This window comes from Lissotriton helveticus, chromosome 8 (genome assembly GCF_964261635.1).
Source record: "Lissotriton helveticus chromosome 8, aLisHel1.1, whole genome shotgun sequence".
Taxonomy (NCBI): Eukaryota; Metazoa; Chordata; class Amphibia; order Caudata; family Salamandridae; genus Lissotriton; species Lissotriton helveticus.
In genome coordinates, this window is record NC_136069.1 from 1,022,034,375 (window position 1) to 1,022,056,534 (window position 22,160).

The window sequence follows — 22,160 nt, forward strand, 5'->3', positions numbered from 1 at the left end:
CATCTAATCACTTTTGTAGTAAACAAGAACTATTTTCACACTAACTTGCACATTTAATTCACAAATATAAAAAAAAAACATTTCCCATGCCGAAACAAATATACACTTAGGTTAAATGGCTTACCTTCTGTAAAACTCTTGTCACTGAAGCTCGCCTTCACTTTAGGAATAGGAGTTGAAGAGTGACGCCTAGAAGAAGGGGCCTTCTTTTGTAGAGGAGTGCTGTCAGCCAGCCAGTCATCATGAGAAGAAAACATTCCATCATGTCTCTGTTCAGTCAACCTGGTCAAAGGCGGTTGTTGGGAGGCAAATGTGTTCTCCGCAAAAGTAACTTTGTGAGGAAGGATAGAGGGAGTTTTATGGAGAACACTTCTGAGGAGTGGTGGGGAGGTGGGCTTTATCTGGGGGCTACTTTTCCCTGCTGCCCTAATTACTCTGTTCTGGTAATTGCGATAAGCCTCTTCCAAGTAGTCAGCCTCTTTTTCAAGTTCTTTGATTCTGGCCTTGGTAGTTACCACAAATTCAATGTCCGAGTCTGGAGAGTTGCTTCGCCGCCCTGGGGGCTGCAGATACCTAGAGCTAAGGACGCCACCTGCTTCAACAAAAGGATCAGACAAAATCTGGCTCTTCAAGAGTGCCCCATCTATATAAATATCATGAGGAACAATCATGTCTGTACTGTGGTCAAGGACAGAGCGATCAACCAGAGAGGGCTTGGGATTGCGATACACTTCATTTTCAAGAGCTGTACAAGCAAGCGAGACACACAAAGAAGATGATCATTTTGAGGCAAAATAAGAAAACATGAATCAAATTCAAGCTGGACAAATTAGATCATTTTATAAAACATTTAGATTGCCACCAGCCTTTTAAACTCAATTTTAAAAGATGCATATATAGATGATTTTGATTTATAATACGATGCATGCAAATAAACAGAAAACAATTGATGATACTCAAACACACTGATTATTTAGATGTTTGAAATCAAGCTCACGCTATGACAGGCTGAGAAGCACTCACAGAAACCAAATTCGTACCCAGAAAGCAGAAAGTCGGTTTTAGCCAGCAAGTAGCGAGTAACAGTGCACATGGCAAAAATGAAATAGAAAAATGCAGTCACAAAAGACCAAAAATAATTACAAGATCTGTAGGAAGGAAACGTTTATGTCTCGACTTTAGGGACTCAAATAAAATTATAAAAAATAGAATACCTGTGTGCACATACAGGATGTCAGAACATATTTTAAAGAAATACGTTTCAGATTATACAAAATATCTATAAAAAAAAACGAGCCCAAATAGGCAACATTTATTTTTTGTAACTAATTAGCCAGACTGCAACACTAACAGAACATACTGACCACCACTGCTACCTAACACTTGGAGTAAACATAAAACAATTGAATCAGTGCAAACTAATTGCGCCCTTTTAAAAACTGTGTAAGAGTGCAGTACCCATTATGCCAAGCATGGAGGCAGTCAGGCAGTTTGTTTTGGAACATGTGAAAGATGAGAAAAACAATAGGAGGGTGTTCGAAAGGGCAGCCTTGAAACGTGGAGAGACTGGTGGCACTTTTATGAATTCAGAGAAAATGCCAACAGTGAAGATCTAAGATTGGAAGAAACCTTTTCTTCTAAGCCAAGTGATTGTCTGTGGAATCCCTAAAAGACAGAATACCGTAACAAGCTAAGCCAACCCTAAAAGTGTACCAGAGGCCCTAACAGCGATCATATGCCCTGTTTCGAGATGGTCTGGCAACCAATTGAAACTTAGGTGAGAAGCTAATTGGGAAGGATGAGAATGGCACATCACTTTACTGACTTGAAAAGAAGGGCGCATGGGTGGAATGTCAGGCTCCTCTCTTGAAAGAGAGGAAGTGTTACATGGAGTGGGAGAACAACAGAGTGATACATACCTCACTTTGGGTACCTTATGCCCATAGGTACATGCCTTGAACATTGGCGAAAACACATGGATGGATAATGCAATATGGTCTTACTAATATCATAATACAACTAGTAAGAATAGAGATGAATACTGTTTTTCAGACTTGCACATTGGGTGGTTATATGATCCAGGGGTCTCCAACCTTTTCTATAATAGCAGCTACTTATGTTCAATGAAAATGATCCCAAGATACTGTAGGTGATGTGATAGTCTATTCAAAACTGCCAGCAGTGATCACATCAGTGCTTTAGGCAGGGTTGCAGCAGTAAAGTGATCAGTTTGGAAGGCATCTACACGGGTAATACATAACAGAGATAGCTGCTATTCCCCGGCACCAAGGTAATAATAAGAGTAATAAATGTCTCCAACTCAAGCTTTAAATTTATTCTGGAAATTGAATCATTTTTCTCCAAACATCGGCTTATGAGCTATGAAAAAACACACATTTACGTCTTAAATACAAGCTTTTTAATTTTGGCATACAAATAATATAACCAAGCAAAGTTTTTCATGTTAGTAGTCTGAGATGCACACAGGCGAGCTACTCATAGGTAGCTGCAGAGCTACAGGTAGCTCACGAGCTACTCATTGGAGACGCCTGGATCATAATGAACATTTAACAAATAAAGGGATGTAACAGAGCCACAGAATCAACTCTTATGTAAGTAATTTAGACAGATAAAGAACACAGACAAATCCAACTGCCTGGGAGTCCGAGTTCAAACATATTCTTTAGCTAAAGTATGGGCCATTTCCCATAGAGCAGCCTTTTAAAAAGGCCTGGAATTGAAGCACTTCTCAACAGAGCACCAGCTGGTAATTTCTAGCGAACCTTCAACTTGAATGGTAAAGACCTACTAGCTTTATTCTAATGAGGCACAATACATAAGATCAACTATATGCTCTACAGTATGCTTAGAAGAGGAAGGACTCTATGAACAGCTTCATAGTTCACAAAAAGTTGTCTGTCTTTATAAATATATTTGATCTTCCTAAAGTAGTCACAAAAAGCCATTTTAACGTCAAGGGTACACAGAGACTTTTCCATCAGAGAAGTAAAATTTTGAAAAAAGGTTGATAAAGAAATGGTGTACGAAATGCGGAAATCCTAAACAACCTTAAGTAGGAAAGATGGATGAGTACTTACGGAAATATATTTTGATGTAAAAGCATGTACAGTCCCTCTGTGCATGAAGACTCAAACTCACTCCTCTTTCTGACTTATGTGATAGGCAACAAAAAATAACATTTCAAAGAGAGATGTTTCAAATCAGCCTAGTGCACAGGCTGAATTAGAAAGATTATAAAGTACTTCGTAATTTAAGCCTGATTCAAGTATGCATTGCTCTACATCCATAGCCCTAAGAGAAAGAAGAGTACCATGGAAAGAGGAGCTTCCCACCCACGCAAAGTCTGGGCTGATGCCCGTTTCCACCTGCTGTTCCCAGCGCCACCCATCCATTGCTGGATCCCACCTAGTCTCACCAAATGGAGCACTTCTCGTACACCTCAACTGCAATGAGATCTCCACTTCCACATGTGCTTCTGCTTCTAGGCAGCTAGCATAGAGATGAAGGACACGACTCCTCTATATCATCTACTTGGACCGCTCCGTAACCAATGCGATGGGGCCATTGGGTAGAGACTTGGTGGGTCAGGGAAGTCGACAGAGGGAAAAGTGGTCTGAAATAAGATACCATTTCTTTTTCTTTTTTTACTCCAATTATTATTTAGCAGTTGTGTTTTTGGCTAATTGTACTGCTGTGCTTACTATCTGGATGATTTGTTTAAAAACTGTCAATGTTGCCTTTTTGGGTACGGTTTCTAGTTAATTTATTTTGAAAAATATACTTTCATAAAATTTGTGTTCATGTATATTACACAAGTATTGAGATTTTCGAACTTTTCTGAATACCAGAGAAAATTCAATGATAAAGAACTACATTTTCCTGCATGCTGCCGGAAACTGCATGCATATGACAACTGATTCACTATATTTTCTGAACAGTAGAAGAGTAAGTCCACAGCAAACTCAAGCATGTACAATATGTGAACTACAATAATGTGAGGTAACACACAGCCACCATGCGCAAGAAAACTAAATCACTGTCTCTGGCTGATTAGAAATGTGTGAAGAGCGTGGGAAGAATGAAACATTAACTTTGTGGCATCCATACTTTCAGATATTATTTTAAATATGGCTATTTCCTCAATATGCTTAAAGAAAACCTGGAAAGAGTGAACAGTTTTTAAAACAATGCTGAAGCATTCATAGAGTCAGGTGCCCGCTCACATTACTCTGAAAATCTGCCTGCCCCCAGCTCTAAAAAACATAAACATTATTTTTAGCAGGTACAGAAGTAAATAAGTCATGGACAGATTTTGATTGAAACACACAATGAGTTGCTCTCCCATGAATTTTGTTTTCAAAGTACTTGCAGACAAAATATGAAAAGTTACTTATCAATAACAATTGGTGCCCATAAATGGGCGTCTTCTACACATTTTCGAAGAAAATCAATTCCTGTTTATAGAAACGAGAAACTCAAGGACACTTAAAGGAACGGTGCTGGTCAACCACAAGGGTGTGCTTTCCAGTAGTGCAGTCAGCACAATATTGTGGCTGTTTTATGACAAGAATTGACTTAGTGGACGGTCAGCAGAGTCAGGAAAATTATACACGCTTGACAGAAATGCAGTTAATTAAAAATCTCCAACTTGTGCCTCTTTTATGGATTGATATGTTTTTTAATAATCCCAGATGCCAGGATGGGACTCCTGTAGGACAGTGGTCACCAACGTGTAGTTAGTGAGCAACGTGGCACCATGAAGTGTTGCTCAACAGATGATCCTTCCAACTATGTTTTTTTGTCAGTGCTACATTGGGCAAGTATTTTGTTTTAAAATAGTAAGCCGAAGAGGCTCCTTCATTTACTCCTGACACTTGTTTTCTAAGAAATTGTCTAAAAGAATCAAAGGTTTCAGAATACTCAGGTCTGTGGCATTAAGGTCAGGTACTCTTTAATGCTAGATTGCCATTTTAAAAAGGGAGCTGTAAGTTTTATGCTAAAGTCCCCATTTGAGTTAAGAGCAGGAGTCACCAGGTGGTTGCTTCGGAGCAGTGCATCATGGCAGAGAAAGAAAGAAACAGGTCAAAACCTTCATTTTAAATATTAAATCACCTCAAAGTAGGCCATATTGCCCATAAAGTATTTAAAAGTAGGCCATGTAGAAATTGAATGTTAAACAAACAAGTTACTTACCTTCGGTAACACTTTTTCTGGTGGATACAGAATCTGCCTGTGCATTCCTCACCTTTTGAATTACCCAATGCGCAGCATTACTTGGAAACTGTTCTCCATAACTCTCCCATGTCGCTGAGGAAGTCACAATGGAACGGCTCCGCACATGACTCCGAGTGACATCATCGAAGTCATAATAAGACCTCGTCGGCGTGCTGATGCCAGTTCCACCCACTTTTTTTCTGTGCCTTCGAGGCGAAAGGGTAAACTGAGAACATTTTCACAAGTACTCACAGTATACAAAAGTAATTAAAGATGGAAATTCTAAAATATAGACATTTCCTAGTGACAAGTATCACATCATTCAAATTATTCCAACAATAAAATACATAAATTATATGTCAATCATTTTTCGGTATAAACAGGCAGGCAACGGAGAGCGGGTGGGTCAGTGAGGAATCTACCGGCAGGTACGGTTTCCACCAGAAAAACGTTACTGAAGGTAAGAAACTTGTTCTTCTGATGGCTATATATGCGTGTGGATTCCGCACCTTATGAACTGAATCCCCATGCAGTCCGACTCCTGGCGGAGTGTGCCTGGCTACCTATACCCAAAAATCTTGTAGCACAGAACGTGCAAAGTGGCCGTTCCTCCTTACCTCCGAGCCGAAGTAATAATGCTTCGCGAAATTGTGGAGGGAGGTCCAAGTTACCACCAGGCAGATGTCTATAACAGGGACACCTCTAACTAAAGCCAAAAAAGACTTAGCTCTGGTGGAATGAGCTTGAATACCTTCAGGAGGCTCCTTCTTGGCCAAGGCATAGCAGATCTCGATTCAGAAGATGATCCACCTGGACAGCATTCTTTTGTGGACAGCCTTGCCCTTCATCCTGCCCACATATCCGATGAAAAGTTGGTCGTCCAACTTGAAGTCCTTAGTCCTGTCCAGGTAAAATCTGACCGCCCTCTTAGGGTCCAGGCGGTGATGCCCCTCCTCCTTCTTAGAAGGGTGAGGGGGAGGATAGAATGTAGGTAAAGTGATAGATTGCTCTAGGTGGAAGGGAGTGACCACCTTAGGAGGCTTGGAGCTAAGAGCCTGCAGCTCACTCAGTCTCCTAGCTGAAGTGATTGCAATCAGAAATATCGTCTTAAACGCTAAGAATTTCAAGGGACAACTATGCAAGGGTTCAAATCGAGGCCTCATCAAGAAAGTGGCATGATAAAGGGAGTGGGAGGAAATCTATTGGTGAGACCCTTAATTAATCTCATAACTATGGGAGATTTGAATAAAGAGAGTTGGTCTGATAAACAGAGAAAAGCCGACAAGCAGCCTTTGACAGTAGCTACTGCACAGCCTTGTTGTGCTAGGGAAACAGAGAAACAATGCCAGACAAATGGGCACGCAAGGGATCAACCGATCTCTCTCCACACCATTTAACAAACTTGGCCCACCCACCAGAATAGACAGATTTGGTGGAGTGTCTTCTGGACGATAAAATTACATCCACCACATCCGGTGGCAGAGAGAAAGAGCTCAGGTTGCCCCATTCAATTGTCATATAGCTACTATATATCTTTATAATGCGTTAAGTTAGCATAGGCACATTACATGTTTAAACGCCATTTTTCCTTTTGCTGCTTCTGCACACGACACTTAATTGTTGATTTAGCTTTCAACCTAGTAGTTCGTTGTGATTTACATGAGAATAATATGTTATTACTCTGATATCAGCTTTGCTCAATAAACTATGTCTGTACAGAGAGTGCTGAAGCTTCAGGAACAACAAGATACTGAATTGTTATGAGGTCTGATCTTCGCGCCTTCATAGACATAACATAAGTGCAGCTTCTGCCAACTTTGGCTTTAAGGCGGGTTTTATATTGCTTTGCTGGACACACACAAACACACTTGATGCTGTTCGCATGCAGAGAGAGCTGGTGTATGCTGATGTGATCTCTTCTTTCTAGGATCCTGAGGTATGGGCCCGCCCTAATTCAACCCAAAGAGACCTTCTTAGCTATTAATATAATATGCGAGTTAGGGAGGGTGAGAAATAAGTGTTGTTAACTCTTATTCATTACAGCATGTTAACATGCTGTCAACATTCGCTTTTTATGGACTAGTAACTATGCTGATAACTTTGCTTTTGATAATATGTTTCCTTGTATTATCTAAGATACTGCGCCTGAGAAGACGACATTAGTAAATAAATATTTCAAATGTTCACGTGTTCTTATTTACTCCACGTTCTGGTTTGAAATGATTGTATAACGAAAGAGTGCTCATGTGTTCCACGTAACCTGAGGTATTGTAAGCTCATGTTCTGGTTTGTCTAAACATTGGGAGTTTGTTATGACCAATGAGACACTGTAGCTAGCTCGGTAAGGGGTTTGTTGGGTACTAAGGTGAGTTTTGGGTCACCCTAATTCGCTGAGGTTCCAATCCTCTGTGCACAGTTCTGTGGGAGAACAGAAACCCTGCTACATGGCGCCCATACGTTGGTGGACTTATATCATGACACTCGAGTAGTATATCGTTCAAACCTTACCCCCTTCACTGTCGTTTCCGGAAAACGGTGGTGTCGGTGACACCTACCTATTTTTTGAAATAGGTCTTTTCAAGCTTGATTCTCTCTAAAACGGTTTCTTTGAATTACTACCCAGTTGTGCTACAAAGTTGACTTTGTTTTTCTGTGGTTCCGGTGAAATCATGGCTGTGGCTGTGGCCATTGCGTAGCATAGTCGCATTGCGGTGCGCACCCATCTACAGACATACCAGGTCCCGTTGGAGGGCATGGCTGTGATTTTAGTGGTGTGTGCGGATCCGGCGTACCCGTTCGAACTGTTTTACTCATGGGTTACGTTTCCGGCAGTGGACGCAAATTCTGGTGTGTTCCACACCTACACACCCTCCCCTGTACCGGCTGAATACACCCCGTACAGGGCACTGGAAATACCTATTGATCATTGGCAGCATCGCGTTTGGTTTGATGGCGCCCTCCCCCACTCTTTGTCCGCTGCGAGGTTAGGTCCTTTGTCCATTCCAGGCACGAATTGGCCTGCTTTGGGTGGATTTACCCCGCACCCGAATCACGGCGCTTGTCCCCTTGCTGATATTCGCAGACTACATGTTGTCTCGATTGCCGTGATTCGCGCATTAGTGCAATACATTGGTCGTCATCTCCCGGGAGGTCCCCCGGGGGGTCCGGCCGTTCAAACGGAACATGGCGGCTTGAGACTAAATCCAGTTATGGTCAATTCAGTTTTTGGTAAGCGTCCCGATGATAAGGATGACTTTCCTTTCTGGCTTGCCGAGAAGTTTGATCAACTGGAGGCTGTGTTTCCGAATTCTACTCCTGCTGATAAACATAGAATGTTGACGATTACTTTGCCTAAGGATTTACTCCTGAGCTCATTGACTGTGAAAGCTGGGGAAACACTTTTGCGGCCGTTTATACGAGGTGTTTCGGCACCCCGTCTATGACCGTACTGCCTACGATCGTTAAACGTGTTCAGGATGATCACGGACCGGAAGCAGCGGTTGAATTGGGTATGCGCCTGTGTGGTTCTTTTGAGATTGTGAGCAATCTCATTCTCTCCAATATCAAGGGAGATGCAGTGAACTTTCAGGTGTCGAATGCTTTGGCTGCTCTGCACGATGCCGATAAACCCCGACAGTTAGCGAAGATAGTTGTGGCCGCATATAAAACGACCACAGGGACAGTCTGCTACAACAGATGTCCAGCCCAAGTCCAATAAACAAAATTGGCCTAAAAAACAGAAACAGGGGAAGCAACAACAGCAGACTCAGGATTCATATCCTGCGCCGCAAGTTCCTGCGCCGACTGAAAGAGTATATGATTTGCGCGATCGCGCGATGATTAAATCGCCTGATAGATTTCAGGTTTCTGAACAACGCTCTCCTCGTTCCTTTCAGGACTCATCGGCCCCGAAGACCGGTGGAGGAGGAGGCGGTAGGGGACGTGGTGGCCAACAAGGACGTGGCCAGTCCCGCCAGACAGACGGCGCGGCTAAGCAGGAGGATTCTACGCCTAAAAGACCACAGTTTGCAAAAAAGAAAGTCGCGGCCTTAACAGCGCATCGATATGCCACAGATAGTGAGAACGCGGCTTCGGAATCTGACGTGGGCTCTGACCTTGCTTGACAGCGCGGCGGAGATTACCATAGTGAGAGAGGCGCTGCGTCCACTACTGAGGGTGACAGCGACTGATGTCTACGTTGTAATAGAAACAGCAGATACGAGACTTGCTCCCCCTGAAAGACTTTATGAAATTGTCCTGTTAATTGAAGGTGACATACAGCGTACCGTCAAAGGGGTATTTTGGGAAAATCGGTCTTCTACGTATGATATTTTGCTTTCGGAGGCTGACTGGCCCCCACCTTTTGTGCTCGCGGCGCCGCGAGGGGAGGAGGTAATCCTCCCCAGTTTCGCGAACACTGTCTCGAAAGAGCATGCGCAGCATTTTGCAGAAGAGTGGGCTCGGGCTCTCGCACCGGCTCTGTACCGTAACCAATGTGGTTGGGACAAATTATCCCCTTGCCACGAAATTCCGTTGCGGTCTCAGCCGCAGCCTCAACCTCAATATCCCATTCGGCGTGAGGCTAAGGCTTCCGTCGCGGAAATCCTTGAACAATTAGAATATCAGGGAGTTATTGAAACGTGTGTGTCACCGATGAATAATCCTCTTTTTACTGTGACCAAGCCTGACGGATCATATCGTTTGGTATTGGATTGCCGGCATTTGAACTCGCATTACCGTAACTGTGCAGTACAGAATACTCACGGTTCTGCCCTAGTGGATAGTCTAGTGCGTAAGAGTTTTAAAACAACGCTTGACATATCCAACGGTTTCTATGCCCACAGATTGGACAGCTTTAGCTCCCAATGGACCAGTTTTACATGCGCTGGGGTACAAAAACAATTCTGGCGTCTCCCAATGGGCTATAAGAATAGTCCTGGTATATTTACCGCACGCATAGTCTCTATTTTCGAGGCACTCGACCCGGATGCTTGTTCGTATGTGGATGACATATATCTCACAGACGACGATATTTGGGAGCATCTGTGTCGGGTAAATTCTGTTATTTGTAACTTTGCAGACATGGGTTACAAATTTAACTTTGCAAAATCGCACATTGCTGAGCACACAGTGTTGTTTTTGGGCTATGAGCTCAACAATGAAGGTAGAGGTTTGGCTCCTCACTTCTTGGAGAAATGCGCACAGTTGCGCGCTCCAACTACACTGAAAAAATTACAGTCTTTGCTGGGTTTTTTAGATTTCGGGAGGACATACATTCCGGAATATGCCCAGCGTATCAAGCCTTTGTATGCTTTGATACAACCAAATTTTTCGAAATCATGCTGGCTGCCTGAGCATTCAGCCATTTTGCAGTCCTTGCAGGCTGATCTGCTCGCTTCTAAGTTCTTACTGACTCGTGACAACCATACCAACCTGGTGATAAGAATAATACCAGGGACGGTGGGTTTCACGTACATCACTTTTAATGAAGGAGACACAGTTCCTATTGCTTACAAGCCACACTTGTACACTTCGGCTGAGATGCGGTTTCCCACTGTGGAAAAGGTTTTAACAGCTGTGCAGATGGCTATTCTTAAAGAACGGGCTCTGTCACAGGGAAAACGCATGTTGGTTGTAACACCCTGTCCTCATTTGGAGGCAGTCACGAAAGCCAGTGTACCAAATTCAAAAGCTTTGCACCCTCGGTGGATTCAGTGGGCTGCGTCCTTGACGTCCACGGATGTCACGTTTATTTTTGACGCCTCGTTGCGGTCGCAGGAGTACTTGCAGTATGAGTTTGTTCATCCTGCTCCTCTAGCTATGCGACCTTTGGAGGACTTCCATTGCATCATTTACAGACTTTTTGACCATTGCGCGTGGCTACACCTAGCGCTGCATTGCTGCTGTCGTTTTTAAGGATTTTAAAATAAAACTGCCATCGATTGTATAGCGCGGGCGCGCTGTTTGCTTGGGGCTATTCTACCTAAGCGCTTTACTTGTTATTCCTCCCTTCTCACTTGCACCTAAATTGTGCCCCTCATCCCGCACTTAGCGGGAACTTACCTCCTTAGGGATTAAGGGCTCCTAGTGACATCGTGCTGGGCTGTTTGGCAGGCGCCATCTTAGGTGAGTGAGGGAAGCCAGGGAGCGCCGATTTGCGGGCGCCATTTTGGCTGGGGGGTCTAGTGCTCGCACTACAGGACTGCAGAGACTGGTAGAGCATAAAAAGCAGCTCCTCTCTCGTGCGGCCAGACTTTTTGACCATTGCGCGTGGCTACACCTAGCGCTGCATTGCTGCTGTCGTTTTTAAGGATTTTAAAATAAAACTGCCATCGATTGTATAGCGCGGGCGCGCTGTTTGCTTGGCGCTATTCTACCTAAACGCTTTACTTGTTATTCCTCCCTTCTCACTTGCACCTAAATTGTGCCCCTCATCCCGCACTTAGCGGGAACTTACCACCTTAGGGATTAAGGGCTCCTAGTGACATCGTGCTGGGCTGTTTGGCAGGCGCCATCTTAGGTGAGTGAGGGAAGCCAGGGAGCGCCGATTTGCGGGCGCCATTTTGGCTGGGGGGTCTAGTGCTCGCACTACAGGACTGCAGAGCCTACGGCTATTTAACATGGCCTCCATACAGGCGCGCAGCGTGGGCGCGCAGGCGGAGCGCCGGAGGTGCGCCAGAGGTAAGCCCGTTTGCGCCCGTTGTGCGCCAGAGGTAAGCCCGTTTGCGCCCGTTGTGCGCCAGAGGTAAGCCCGTTTGCGCCCGTTCGCGCACGGGATGCGCCGGGAGCCGGACGGGCTGCCTCTGTACACACTGGTGCCCCCCCTCATTCGTATACTCGCGAGGAGCTTCTGAGCTTTAACTCTGGCCATGCCAGCACTCTGAATGACAACGCCTCTACCAAGCATCCTGCTGTAGTCTCCTGCGGCTTGCTAAACGTGCGCTTACTCGTTAAACACTGTGACGAAATTGCCCTACTTATAGAGTCCCAGAATATGGACATACTGTTCATGACAGAGACTTGGACATCATCCTCCAGCTCTGTGGAATTGGGGTCTGCGTGCCCCCGGGCTTTAAAATAGTGCATACTCCTAGAGCGGGAGGTAGAGGAGGCGGAATTGGCATTATATTTAGACAGACTTTACATCTTGTTCAGCACAACGTGAAAGCCATTGCTGGGTGTGAAACACTGGCCTTTTCTATTAAGGATCCAGGTGGGGTGATACTTACAGGCCTGCTATGTTATAGACCTCCGGCTGGCCCACTAGCAGCCGTTTCTGAGCTCATTGATCTGATATACGATCTCGCCCATTCCCACACTAAAATGATGGTGTTGGGGGATTTCAATCTGTACTCAGATGGCTCAATGAAGTCGGCCTATGAAGATCTGGTAGAAGCCTGTATTAACATCGAGTTACATCAACTAGTATCATCTAAAACCCATGCAAAGGGGCATATACTTGACCTTCTTTTTGCGGAGCCCGGGACGACCTCTATCCGGGATGTTCTACCGCAGTGCTGGACGGACCATGCTCTTGTCCAGTTCTCCCATGTGTGCTCTAGCATCCCTCTGGATAGGGTGAGTGTGACGGGCACGAGAACGGGGAGACTGTGGTCCAGGCTCCTCAGACAAGCCGTCCCGCCCTCTCTGCTGCCAGATGGCTTTGTGTTGGGAGCGAGTGTGGACGAGAGTTATGAGACTCTCTGCCAGAAAATCTCCACATCGCTGGACTCCGTGGCCCCGAAAAGGAAAATTAAAGATAGACCCAATCTTGTTATGCCATGGTACTCGGAAGATCTCCGGCAGCTCAAGCTACAATGTAAACGGGCTGAGCGTACCTGGAGGAAGCAGCACCTGGAATCGCATAGGGTCCTCTTTAGGCAAGTTTTGGCACGTTATAAGACCAAGATCAAGCAGGCTAAAGCCAGTTTTCTAGAAAGCTCCCTGCTGGCAGCGGCCAATAAATCCCAGGCCTCATTTAAGATCGTGAAGGACCTGGCTCACCCCGGATGTACTAAAAACACCATTCCGGCCTCACAAGATCTTTGCGATCAACTTGCACTAGCCTTTGAGGAGAAGATCACCTGCATTTTAAACAATCTCCCTTCTTCAACTGGGAGTACGTCACATGATCTCCTCTTGCCCGAGAATGAAAAGGAGCGCACTACATCGGCAGAGCTAAGCACGTTCCCGCTTCCATCGTTTGAGGACTTTTGTTCGCTGGCTGACGGGGTGTCCTCTGGTTCACCTTTGGACCCGTTACCACCCAGATTCTGGAACCATTGCCGTGAGGAGCTGTTTCCACCACTGTTTCTTACATGCTGTCAGTCGCTCACCACGGCACGGGTACCAGACTGTTGGAAATTCGCGGTGGTTTCCCCACTGCTAAAAAAGGAGAACCTGGATCCCACATGTCCAGCTAATTTCAGGCCCATCTCCCTCCTGCCTTTTCCCATCAAGATTCTAGAGAAACTGGCCACAGAACACCTATCCAACTTTCTTGAGCAGAACGATCGCTTGGATGTGGCTCCGTTTGGGTTTCGGCCGGCACACGGGACATAGTCAGCTTTGGTGTCCGTTCTTGACGATCTTCGGACGCGGGCCGACATGGGTCAGGCAACCTTTCTTGTGTTGCTTGACATGTCGGCCGCGTTCGACACGGTCAACCATGTGACGTTGATCAGGAGACTATCAGAGGCGGGGGTGTCAGGGACGGCCCTTGAATGGTTGGTGTCTTACCTTGAGCAAAGACACCAGGTAGTTGCACTACCACCCTACCAATCTAACATCAAGAGGGTAGGTCAGGGAGTTCCCCAGGGCTCGGCCATCAGCCCCATTCTTTTTAATCTGTACCTCCGTCCGTTAATTACACTGATCAAGTCCTTTGGCATCATGGTCACAAACTATGCTGATGACACCCAGCTTATCTTCTCGCTTGAGGGTAAGGGGGGGTGTCACAGGAGGTGTTCCATCACTGTATGAGGGCCACGGCAGTTTGGTTAGGAAATAATTCCCTTCAATTTAACTGTTCGAAAACAGAGGTCCTACACTGCTCCTTGGATCGGGCGCCCAGACCTCTCCCCCATGGTTTCTGGCCGCCTGACTTCCGGGGCGCAAATCTGCCAGCTGATTCAGTTCGGAATCTGGGGGTGATGTTCAGCTCCGACTTACAACTGGGCACCGCAGTAAATAAGACTGTGGCTACGTGTATGGGTCTACTTGGATCCCTGAGAAAGATCTTACCTCTACTTCCAGCACCGGTAAGACCAGAAGTAGTGCGGAGCATTATCCTTAGTCGTCTGGACTATTGCAACGCACTGCTTCTGGGGGCTCCAAATACCGTGCTCGGGAAACTTCAGCGGATTCAGAACTGTGCCGCTAAGTTAGCGCTCTCACGGCGCCGCTCGGACTCCTCTAGTAAGGCACTCAGGGACCTTCACTGGCTCCCAATTTCCCAGCGAGTGAACTTCAAGGCTCTGTGTATTGTTTTTAAGGCTCTGCATCACCAAGGCCCGGTCCCTTTACAAGACCTATTCTCCTGGTACACCCCCGTAAGATCCCTACGGTCGGCCTCGGCCTTTTTGGTGGTGGTACCCAGGTTTCGGAGGACCAGGATGGGAGGTCGTTCCATCAGGACGGCTGCGGCGCGACTATGGAACTCCTTACCATTGAACCTTAGGAGCCTGGAAGTTCTTTCCATCTTTAAAAAGGAGTTAAAAACTCACCTGTTCCCTAGGACAATGTAGTAAGTGTAGAAGCTGGTAATATCTCGCTTTGTGTCAGAAACAGTCGTAGCGCCAGGATGCCCGGCGGGTGACAGTGATAGCGCTTTATAAGAACGCCTATACATACATACATACATTTACACTGATGGTTCGGCGCAGGTTGCGCATGGCTCTAAACATGCCTACGTTTCCGCATGCGCCATTGTGGTAGGTGCTATGTTGAACGATGAGTTCATATCCAGGGAAGTGCACACGTTGCCACTGGGAGATTGCACCGCACAATTGGCAGAGCTTCGTGCTCTCTTACTAGCGTTGGAGTACGCAGATCCTAGTGTTACTACTCTTATTGTAAGTGATTCTTTCTACTGTGTCCAGTCTTACAATGAAAACTTGTTCTTTTGGATTCAGAATGACTTTCGTGATTCCAAGGGTAGCACAATAAAACATAAAATGATCTGGGTTCGAGTGGCAGAGCTTAAGGCTATATTGCCGCTCATTTTTGTAATTCATACTCTTGGCCACCAGCGTGTGGGAGTCCACGCTGTCGGTAACTCGCTTGCTGATGAAGCAGCGAAATCAGCAGTGTCTACATACTTAGTTGCAGCAGTTACACGGTCCAAAAGTAAGATTGATAGTGACATCTTGGCAGCTGTTGCTGCCACTGAGAAGGGAGGTAAACATCCTTCGGGGTTCCCTTCGAAGTACACATACCACTTAAGTCCCGAAAAGGTTCCTTTTGTGAAAATTCCTGATGTTGGTGAACGTTTGATTCCCAACGCGGATCGCAGGGCAGACTTGATTACTGCGGCTCATGAAGGTGTGGCGTCTGCGCATGCGGGCGTCTCAGCCACTGTAACTCAATTACAACAACGTGTCTGGTGGCGGGGACTATACAAACAGACGCGTGATTATGTCCTTCTTTGTGACATATGTCAGCAGATTAAACCTTCGACTGCTGCGCGTCCGCCACAGACTCAGTTGTACATATCTAATAAACCACTAGGTTGTGTTTATTTAGATCACTGCGGTCCTTTTTCATCTGATACTGCGTATAAGTACATCTTAGTTGCAGTTGATTCATGCACACGCTTTGTGTGGGTCTGGCCCCATCGCAGCGCTGATTCACGGACTGTCATTAGAGATTTGCGCATCTTTGTAGGGATTTTTGCCTGTCGTACCTTCCATTCGGATCAGGGTCCGGCTTTCGCCTCTAAGGCGTATAAGGATGCCATGCATTCGATGGGGGTCCAAGTCAAGTTTTCGTCTCCCTACAGACCTGAGGGTAACAGTGTAGTGGAGCGAATGAACCGTGATTTAAAGCAATCTTTGACAGCTCGAGTTATAGGCACTGGCAGAAACTGGCTAGCCCACCTCTATGGCGTGCAGCGTGCTCTTAATAATCTCCCTAGAAGGTCTCTGGGTGGGCGGACCCCATACGAAATGCTCTTTGGCATCAAGATGTTCGTCCCTGACCTTGACGGTCTAGACTGCGTGGCTCGCGCCACGACCTTTGACGTAGATGAACATTGTACTGTTTTACAGAATCTACAAAAGACCAGCGACAGTCTTGCAAAGGAACATTTGCCCTCCACGTCGGATGTTGCGTTGCAGATCCCGGTAGTCGGCTGGCTACCCCAAGTTGGAGAACTGGTTCGAGAGAAGATCGACAACAAGAAAGAATTTGGTCCTTCCTATCGAGCTCCGGTTCCAGTCCTTGGAGTGAAGGGCACAAGAACAGTCATTTTACCACCACTTCCTGGTCGTAGGGAAAACAGGTTTATCTCAATTGACAATGTCAAGATACACAGAGTGGCCGATTCTTCTTAGCATGACACCGGCTGTTTCCTGTCCTTCCATTGTGAGAAATTCAGTTTTGCCCACTGCTTCTAATCATGAAACTGAAGTGGCAATCGAGTTGCCTGCTATTTCCAGTCCTTTATTAAGTACTTTGCCCGGTACAGACCTTGCTGAAATAGACTATACTTACCCCACTGACTTGTCCATGCCTGACCTGCAAGCCCGTTTGGCCACAGAATCCAGATTTTCATTTGACTCTGTTTCCATTGCCTCGAAGAAACCCTCACGTTTTGCAGTTTATGCCAGCTTGTTTAAAAAACATTTTTTGATTCCGCCTTGGACATATATTTGGCTGGTGCTTTTTTCAATTTACCTTTTTATGTCATTTGGGTTTGTGTTTTATTTTTTCCGTCTTATGAATGGACACTATGTCGAAGAAAGAACTTGCATTCGACATCTAAATGGAACTTTGGCCCCCCTTTCCTCATCGCATTCTGCACACAGATTGAAAAGAGACTTAACATTTGTTAACATCACTGCTTGGCCTGTCCTTGATGGGATAGTGTGGGATGCCGTTAGGTTTAAAATTCATGGCCCTACCGAGGTTGTTAATGTCCCCAATGTGCTTAGGGTTAACATGGGGGATGTTGTGAAACAAAACATTCGTTCTGATGATTGGGATGTTCAGGCCGTAGAGTCTTTGTTTTCTGATTTGAAATACTATGCTGCCTTTGATGCGGAAGATTTGTACTTAGAATCTGCTAATTATGGTGATTTGTTTTGCTTTCAACATTTTGGCAATCACTTCTTACATAAAACAGCGTCCAGAAGGAATACTGTAAATTATACACAATGGGAGCATTGCCCAGCTCCTAAACAAGGCAGTTAGAGTACTTTTTTGAAAAAGTACACTTATTTTACTGACTTCAATCAGTCTAATCCCGAGTCCTTTTATTTTAAAATGACACAGAAGCCTATGTCCAAGGTTAGACTTACCGATACCAAATTGTTGTATTCGAGATCCTTTCTTGATCAGCTGGCTGTAGGCGGCTATGAATTATGGAAGGAGACTATTGACTTAAAATCAGTTTGGGGTTCTAGGAAATGGCAGGTACAAGGCACTGAGGCTTTGCACCGTGCTTGTCTCATCCCGAATCAGATGTTGTTTTTTAATTCTTCTATTTCCCAGACAACTTGCTTTGGATTGGCTACGTCTAAAAAATTAAATTCTCCGACCATCCCAGAGTTAGAAGAATATTCTGGCTGGAGTAATTATACTCAGTTTTCGATTAGGGACTTACAAACCCTATTGTTGAATTCATCATTTAACATATCCAGTATGGATCCTAAAGGTTGGCTAGTGTGGCACAGAAGTGCAGATTCATGCCAGCACCGTTTTCTGGGTTTATCTGATGGCTTTACACAGGTCAGACCTGATCCACGTTTTGAAACTGAGCATTCTGTCACAACTTACTCTGTGGGCAAATTGTGTCAGAATTGGCTGAAACATTCAACATTGTCTGCAGTTAAATTACATCTTGCAAAGCTGAATGATGATATAGATTTAAATGATTTCATAAAGGGCCCGGCTAGTGGTAGATCAAAAAGATGGATATATGCTGTTTACAATGAAATCTGGAAGACATCACAGATTGAGGCTGCGACACGCCTTAGAGCTATAGATCAGGCACATTTAGAAAAGGTGCTTGCTGTGGTAGATAATAGTATTAACATGCTTTCTTCCCGCATTTACACTTTGGATAATATTGTGTCTTCTGTAGTGGATATTGTGCATGATGAAGCGTCTGTGTTGTACCATGGTCAAAATCAATTACGTTCTGTCATGCAATTTGCATGGACCCTTCAAACGTTGAAGGCTGGCAAGGTGCCATGGACCTACATGAATGTTTCTTCTCTCTTTGCTCCCTTTAATTTGACTGACAAGCAGCGCTTGCTTTCCATGCGAGATGCTTCATTTTCTATGTTACATATTGAGAAATTGGAGTCCTTGCCTTTCTCTGTGGCAGAGGCCAACGATGCAACGTGGCTTATCCACGGTTTAATAACTTTGCCTTTTGCACTGTATAAATTTACAAATTGTAAGCGATATGTTGCCATAGGTCGCTATGAGCCCTTAGGTAGTGCATTTCTGCATGAAGTCTGGTCCCTTCCTTTCACTTATAGATGTTTGAAAGACGGCCAGGAAGTTTATCTGAATGGGGAGGAGTGTACAGAAACACCAAATCATTCGCTAATGTGTAGGCATATACAATTGCACGGTTCCTGAAACCAAGACCGGCCGAACTTGGCCTGTGTTTTAAAAGGGACTCCGGTTCCTGCAATCACACCGACTTTTACCTTACTAGGGAACGGAAGTTATTTACTTTTAAATAATGAAGATTGTTGCGGGTTAATTAAAGGTGTAGCTTATGTGGTAACCGTAACTGAGCGTGTCGTTTGCTGCAGGAATGTCCTGTACCCACCCACACATGAGAATAGGGAGGTTTCAATTTGGCCACGCATCCCAACCTTGAAAGCAGAATTCAGCGGCATGAGCAGAATAAGGGCGCTATTTTCCCAGAAAGAAGTGGCCTTGAGTTCGGCTAGGGAAACTTTCGTTCTTCACATTGCTAATACACGGACAGAAGTTCAGGCCCTTTTAAATACTGATTTACCGTTACATTTCAGCGAGATGGTACATTCTATCTTCAACGCGTCCTCCACAAATGGGCTGGCGTATTTTTTTAAGTCTGTTAGCAATGGTCTTGTAACTTCATTTGAAAAAATCTTTGGAGTCATCCCTGCTTTCTTCCATTCCATTTTTTCGAGTTTATTTGGTGGATTCCCGGTTATCCTGGCACTAGCGGCAGCCGTTCTAGTGGTTGTTTGCTTCCTTAAATATGGATGCCCAACGTGTGGAAGGAGCAGCCCAGCCCCTCCTAGCGCTGTTTCGTGACCGAATGCTTGAATATTATGGCACGCTGCCGCTTGCGATTTTAAGCACGGCATATGGATTATCGTTTCGATTTTCCTGCTTCACCTGTGTCCAGCCTGTATTTCACTGCCTAAGCTGTGACTTCGATTGGGCCATTGATTTGTGTCTCTGCGGACCGGTTTCTCCTGAAGTCGACTTTAATCAGCTGATGAGTCCCATCGTTACTCACGAGTTGGTTTGCACTGGCGACAGGATTATGGCCTTAGCAGCGATGCATGGACTAATGGGTCCTTGGAACGTTCTTACAGCAGCGCAGGATTTCTTGGCAATGAGCTTTCTTGAAAACCCTCCGAGTTGTCCTCTGATGGTAATAGAGGCTCCAGTGTTGGGAGAACACGTTTGCTCTTTTCCTCTTTTGAATTGGATGGCTGAACTGTTTTCGGATGAAGACGGTGATTTCCTGTTGGAGGCTGTAGCTGCATATTTTGCATATTCGGTCTTGCCTTGAAAAGACTTCCTGGTTTTTGATGATGCCCGATTTTTTTTGCATTTTTTCACCTCCCAGTCCTATTGGCTTGAGTGCTTGTGACATTTTTTATATTTTTGATTTGGTTACTGCAGTTTTTTATACTTATAAGGTTGTTCATGGTTGTTGAACTCTGCTTTCATGAGGTTGCCCTTATCTTATCTTATCTTATCCGTCCTCGGATCATGGGGGGGTGTCATATAGCTACTATATATCTTTATAATGCGTTAAGTTAGCATAGGCACATTACATGTTTAAATGCCATTTTTCCTTTTGCTGCTTCTGCACACGACACTTAATTGTTGATTTAGCTTTCAACCTAGTAGTTCGTTGTGATTTACATGAGAATAATATGTTATTACTCTGATATCAGCTTTGCTCAATAAACTATGTCTGTACAGAGAGTGCTGAAGCTTCAGGAACAACAAGATACTGAATTGTTATGAGGTCTGATCTTCGCGCCTTCATAGACATAACATAAGTGCAGCTTCTGCCAATTTTGGCTTTAAGGCGGGTTTTATATTGCTTTGCTGGACACACATAAACACACTTGATGCTGTTCGCATGCAGAGAGAGCTGGTGTATGCTGATGTGATCTCTTCTTTCTAGGATCCTGAAATATGGGCCCGCCCTAATTCAACCCAAAGAGACCTTCTTAGCTATTAATATAATATGCGAGTTAGGGAGGGTGAGAAATAAGTGTTGTTAACTCTTATTCATTACAGCATGTTAACATGATGTCACCATTCGCTTTTTATGGACTAGTAACTATGCTGATAACTTTGCTTTTGATAATATGTTTCCTTGTATTATCTAAGATACTGCGCCTGAGAAGACGACATTAGTAAATAAATATTTCAAATGTTCACGTGTTCTTATTTACTCCACGTTCTGGTTTGAAATGATTGTATAACGAAAGAGTGCTCATGTGTTCCACGTAACCTGAGGTATTGTAAGCTCATGTTCTGGTTTGTCTAAACATTGGGAGTTTGTTATGACCAATGAGACACTGTAGCTAGCTCGGTAAGGGGTTTGTTGGGTACTAAGGTGAGTTTTGGGTCACCCTAATTCGCTGAGGTTCCAATCCTCTGTGCACAGTTCTGTGGGAGAACAGAAACCCTGCTACACAATCTCCAGGCATGAAGGTGCAGGCTCTGGAGGTGGGGGTGTAGAACCTGCCCCTGTGACTGCGAGTGGAGGCCTGCCCGTGAGGGAGAAGGAGCGGAGGGTGCGATGAGAGGTTAATAAGGTATGAGTACCACACCCTTCTTGGCCAATCCGGGCGATCAATATGACGTGGGCCCGGGCTTGGCAAATCTTCCTCAGAACTCGAGGAATCAAGGGTATGGGAGTAAACGCGTAAAGAAGCTGTGAGCGCAAATCTAACTGAAACACGTCCCCCAACACTCCCCACATTGGATGCTGGAGACTGCAGAACAATCGGAAGTGCGCGTTATCGTGAGTGGCAAACCGGTCCAACTGAAGGAACCCCCCCCAAATCCTGAAAATGTGATGGATCACCTCCGGATGGAGACGCTACTCGAAATCAGGCGAGTACTGCCGACTGAGACTGTCTGCACGCACATTCAGCACTCTGGCTAGATGATTTGCAGTCACGCAAATCTGATGGTCCTGAGCCCAGGACCAGAGTCGCACAGCCTCTTTGCAAAGGCGATACGACCCCACTCCTAACCGTTTGTTAATGTACCACATCACGGTAGTGTTGGAATATGGCACGTTGGTCCGCATGCGTTTACAACGCCTAACATTACAACACGGTCGTTACAACGACTTGCTGTAGGGGGCGCTGGGTGTTCGAATAGTATAATTTACTATTCCAACTCCAGTCTGTGCAACAGTAGGGAAGGTGTTGGATTTTAAATCCAACACCTTCTGCCATCTAACACAAGTCGTTCTTCCGACTTGAGTTGTAATGGTATGT

General features: G+C 45.1%; 1 protein-coding gene across 2 annotated transcripts in view; it reads right to left on the reverse strand.

Annotated features, from left to right (window-relative positions):
- Nucleotides 1-22,160, reverse strand: part of OFD1 (OFD1 centriole and centriolar satellite protein) — a 635,354-nt gene that overhangs the window by 288,618 nt on the left and 324,576 nt on the right. For both annotated transcript variants that reach the window (XM_078657861.1, XM_078657862.1), the window contains exon 16: nt 125-745. In XM_078657861.1, the coding sequence (XP_078513987.1) occupies nt 125-745 (621 nt within the window). The remainder of the gene's footprint in view (nt 1-124; nt 746-22,160) is intronic.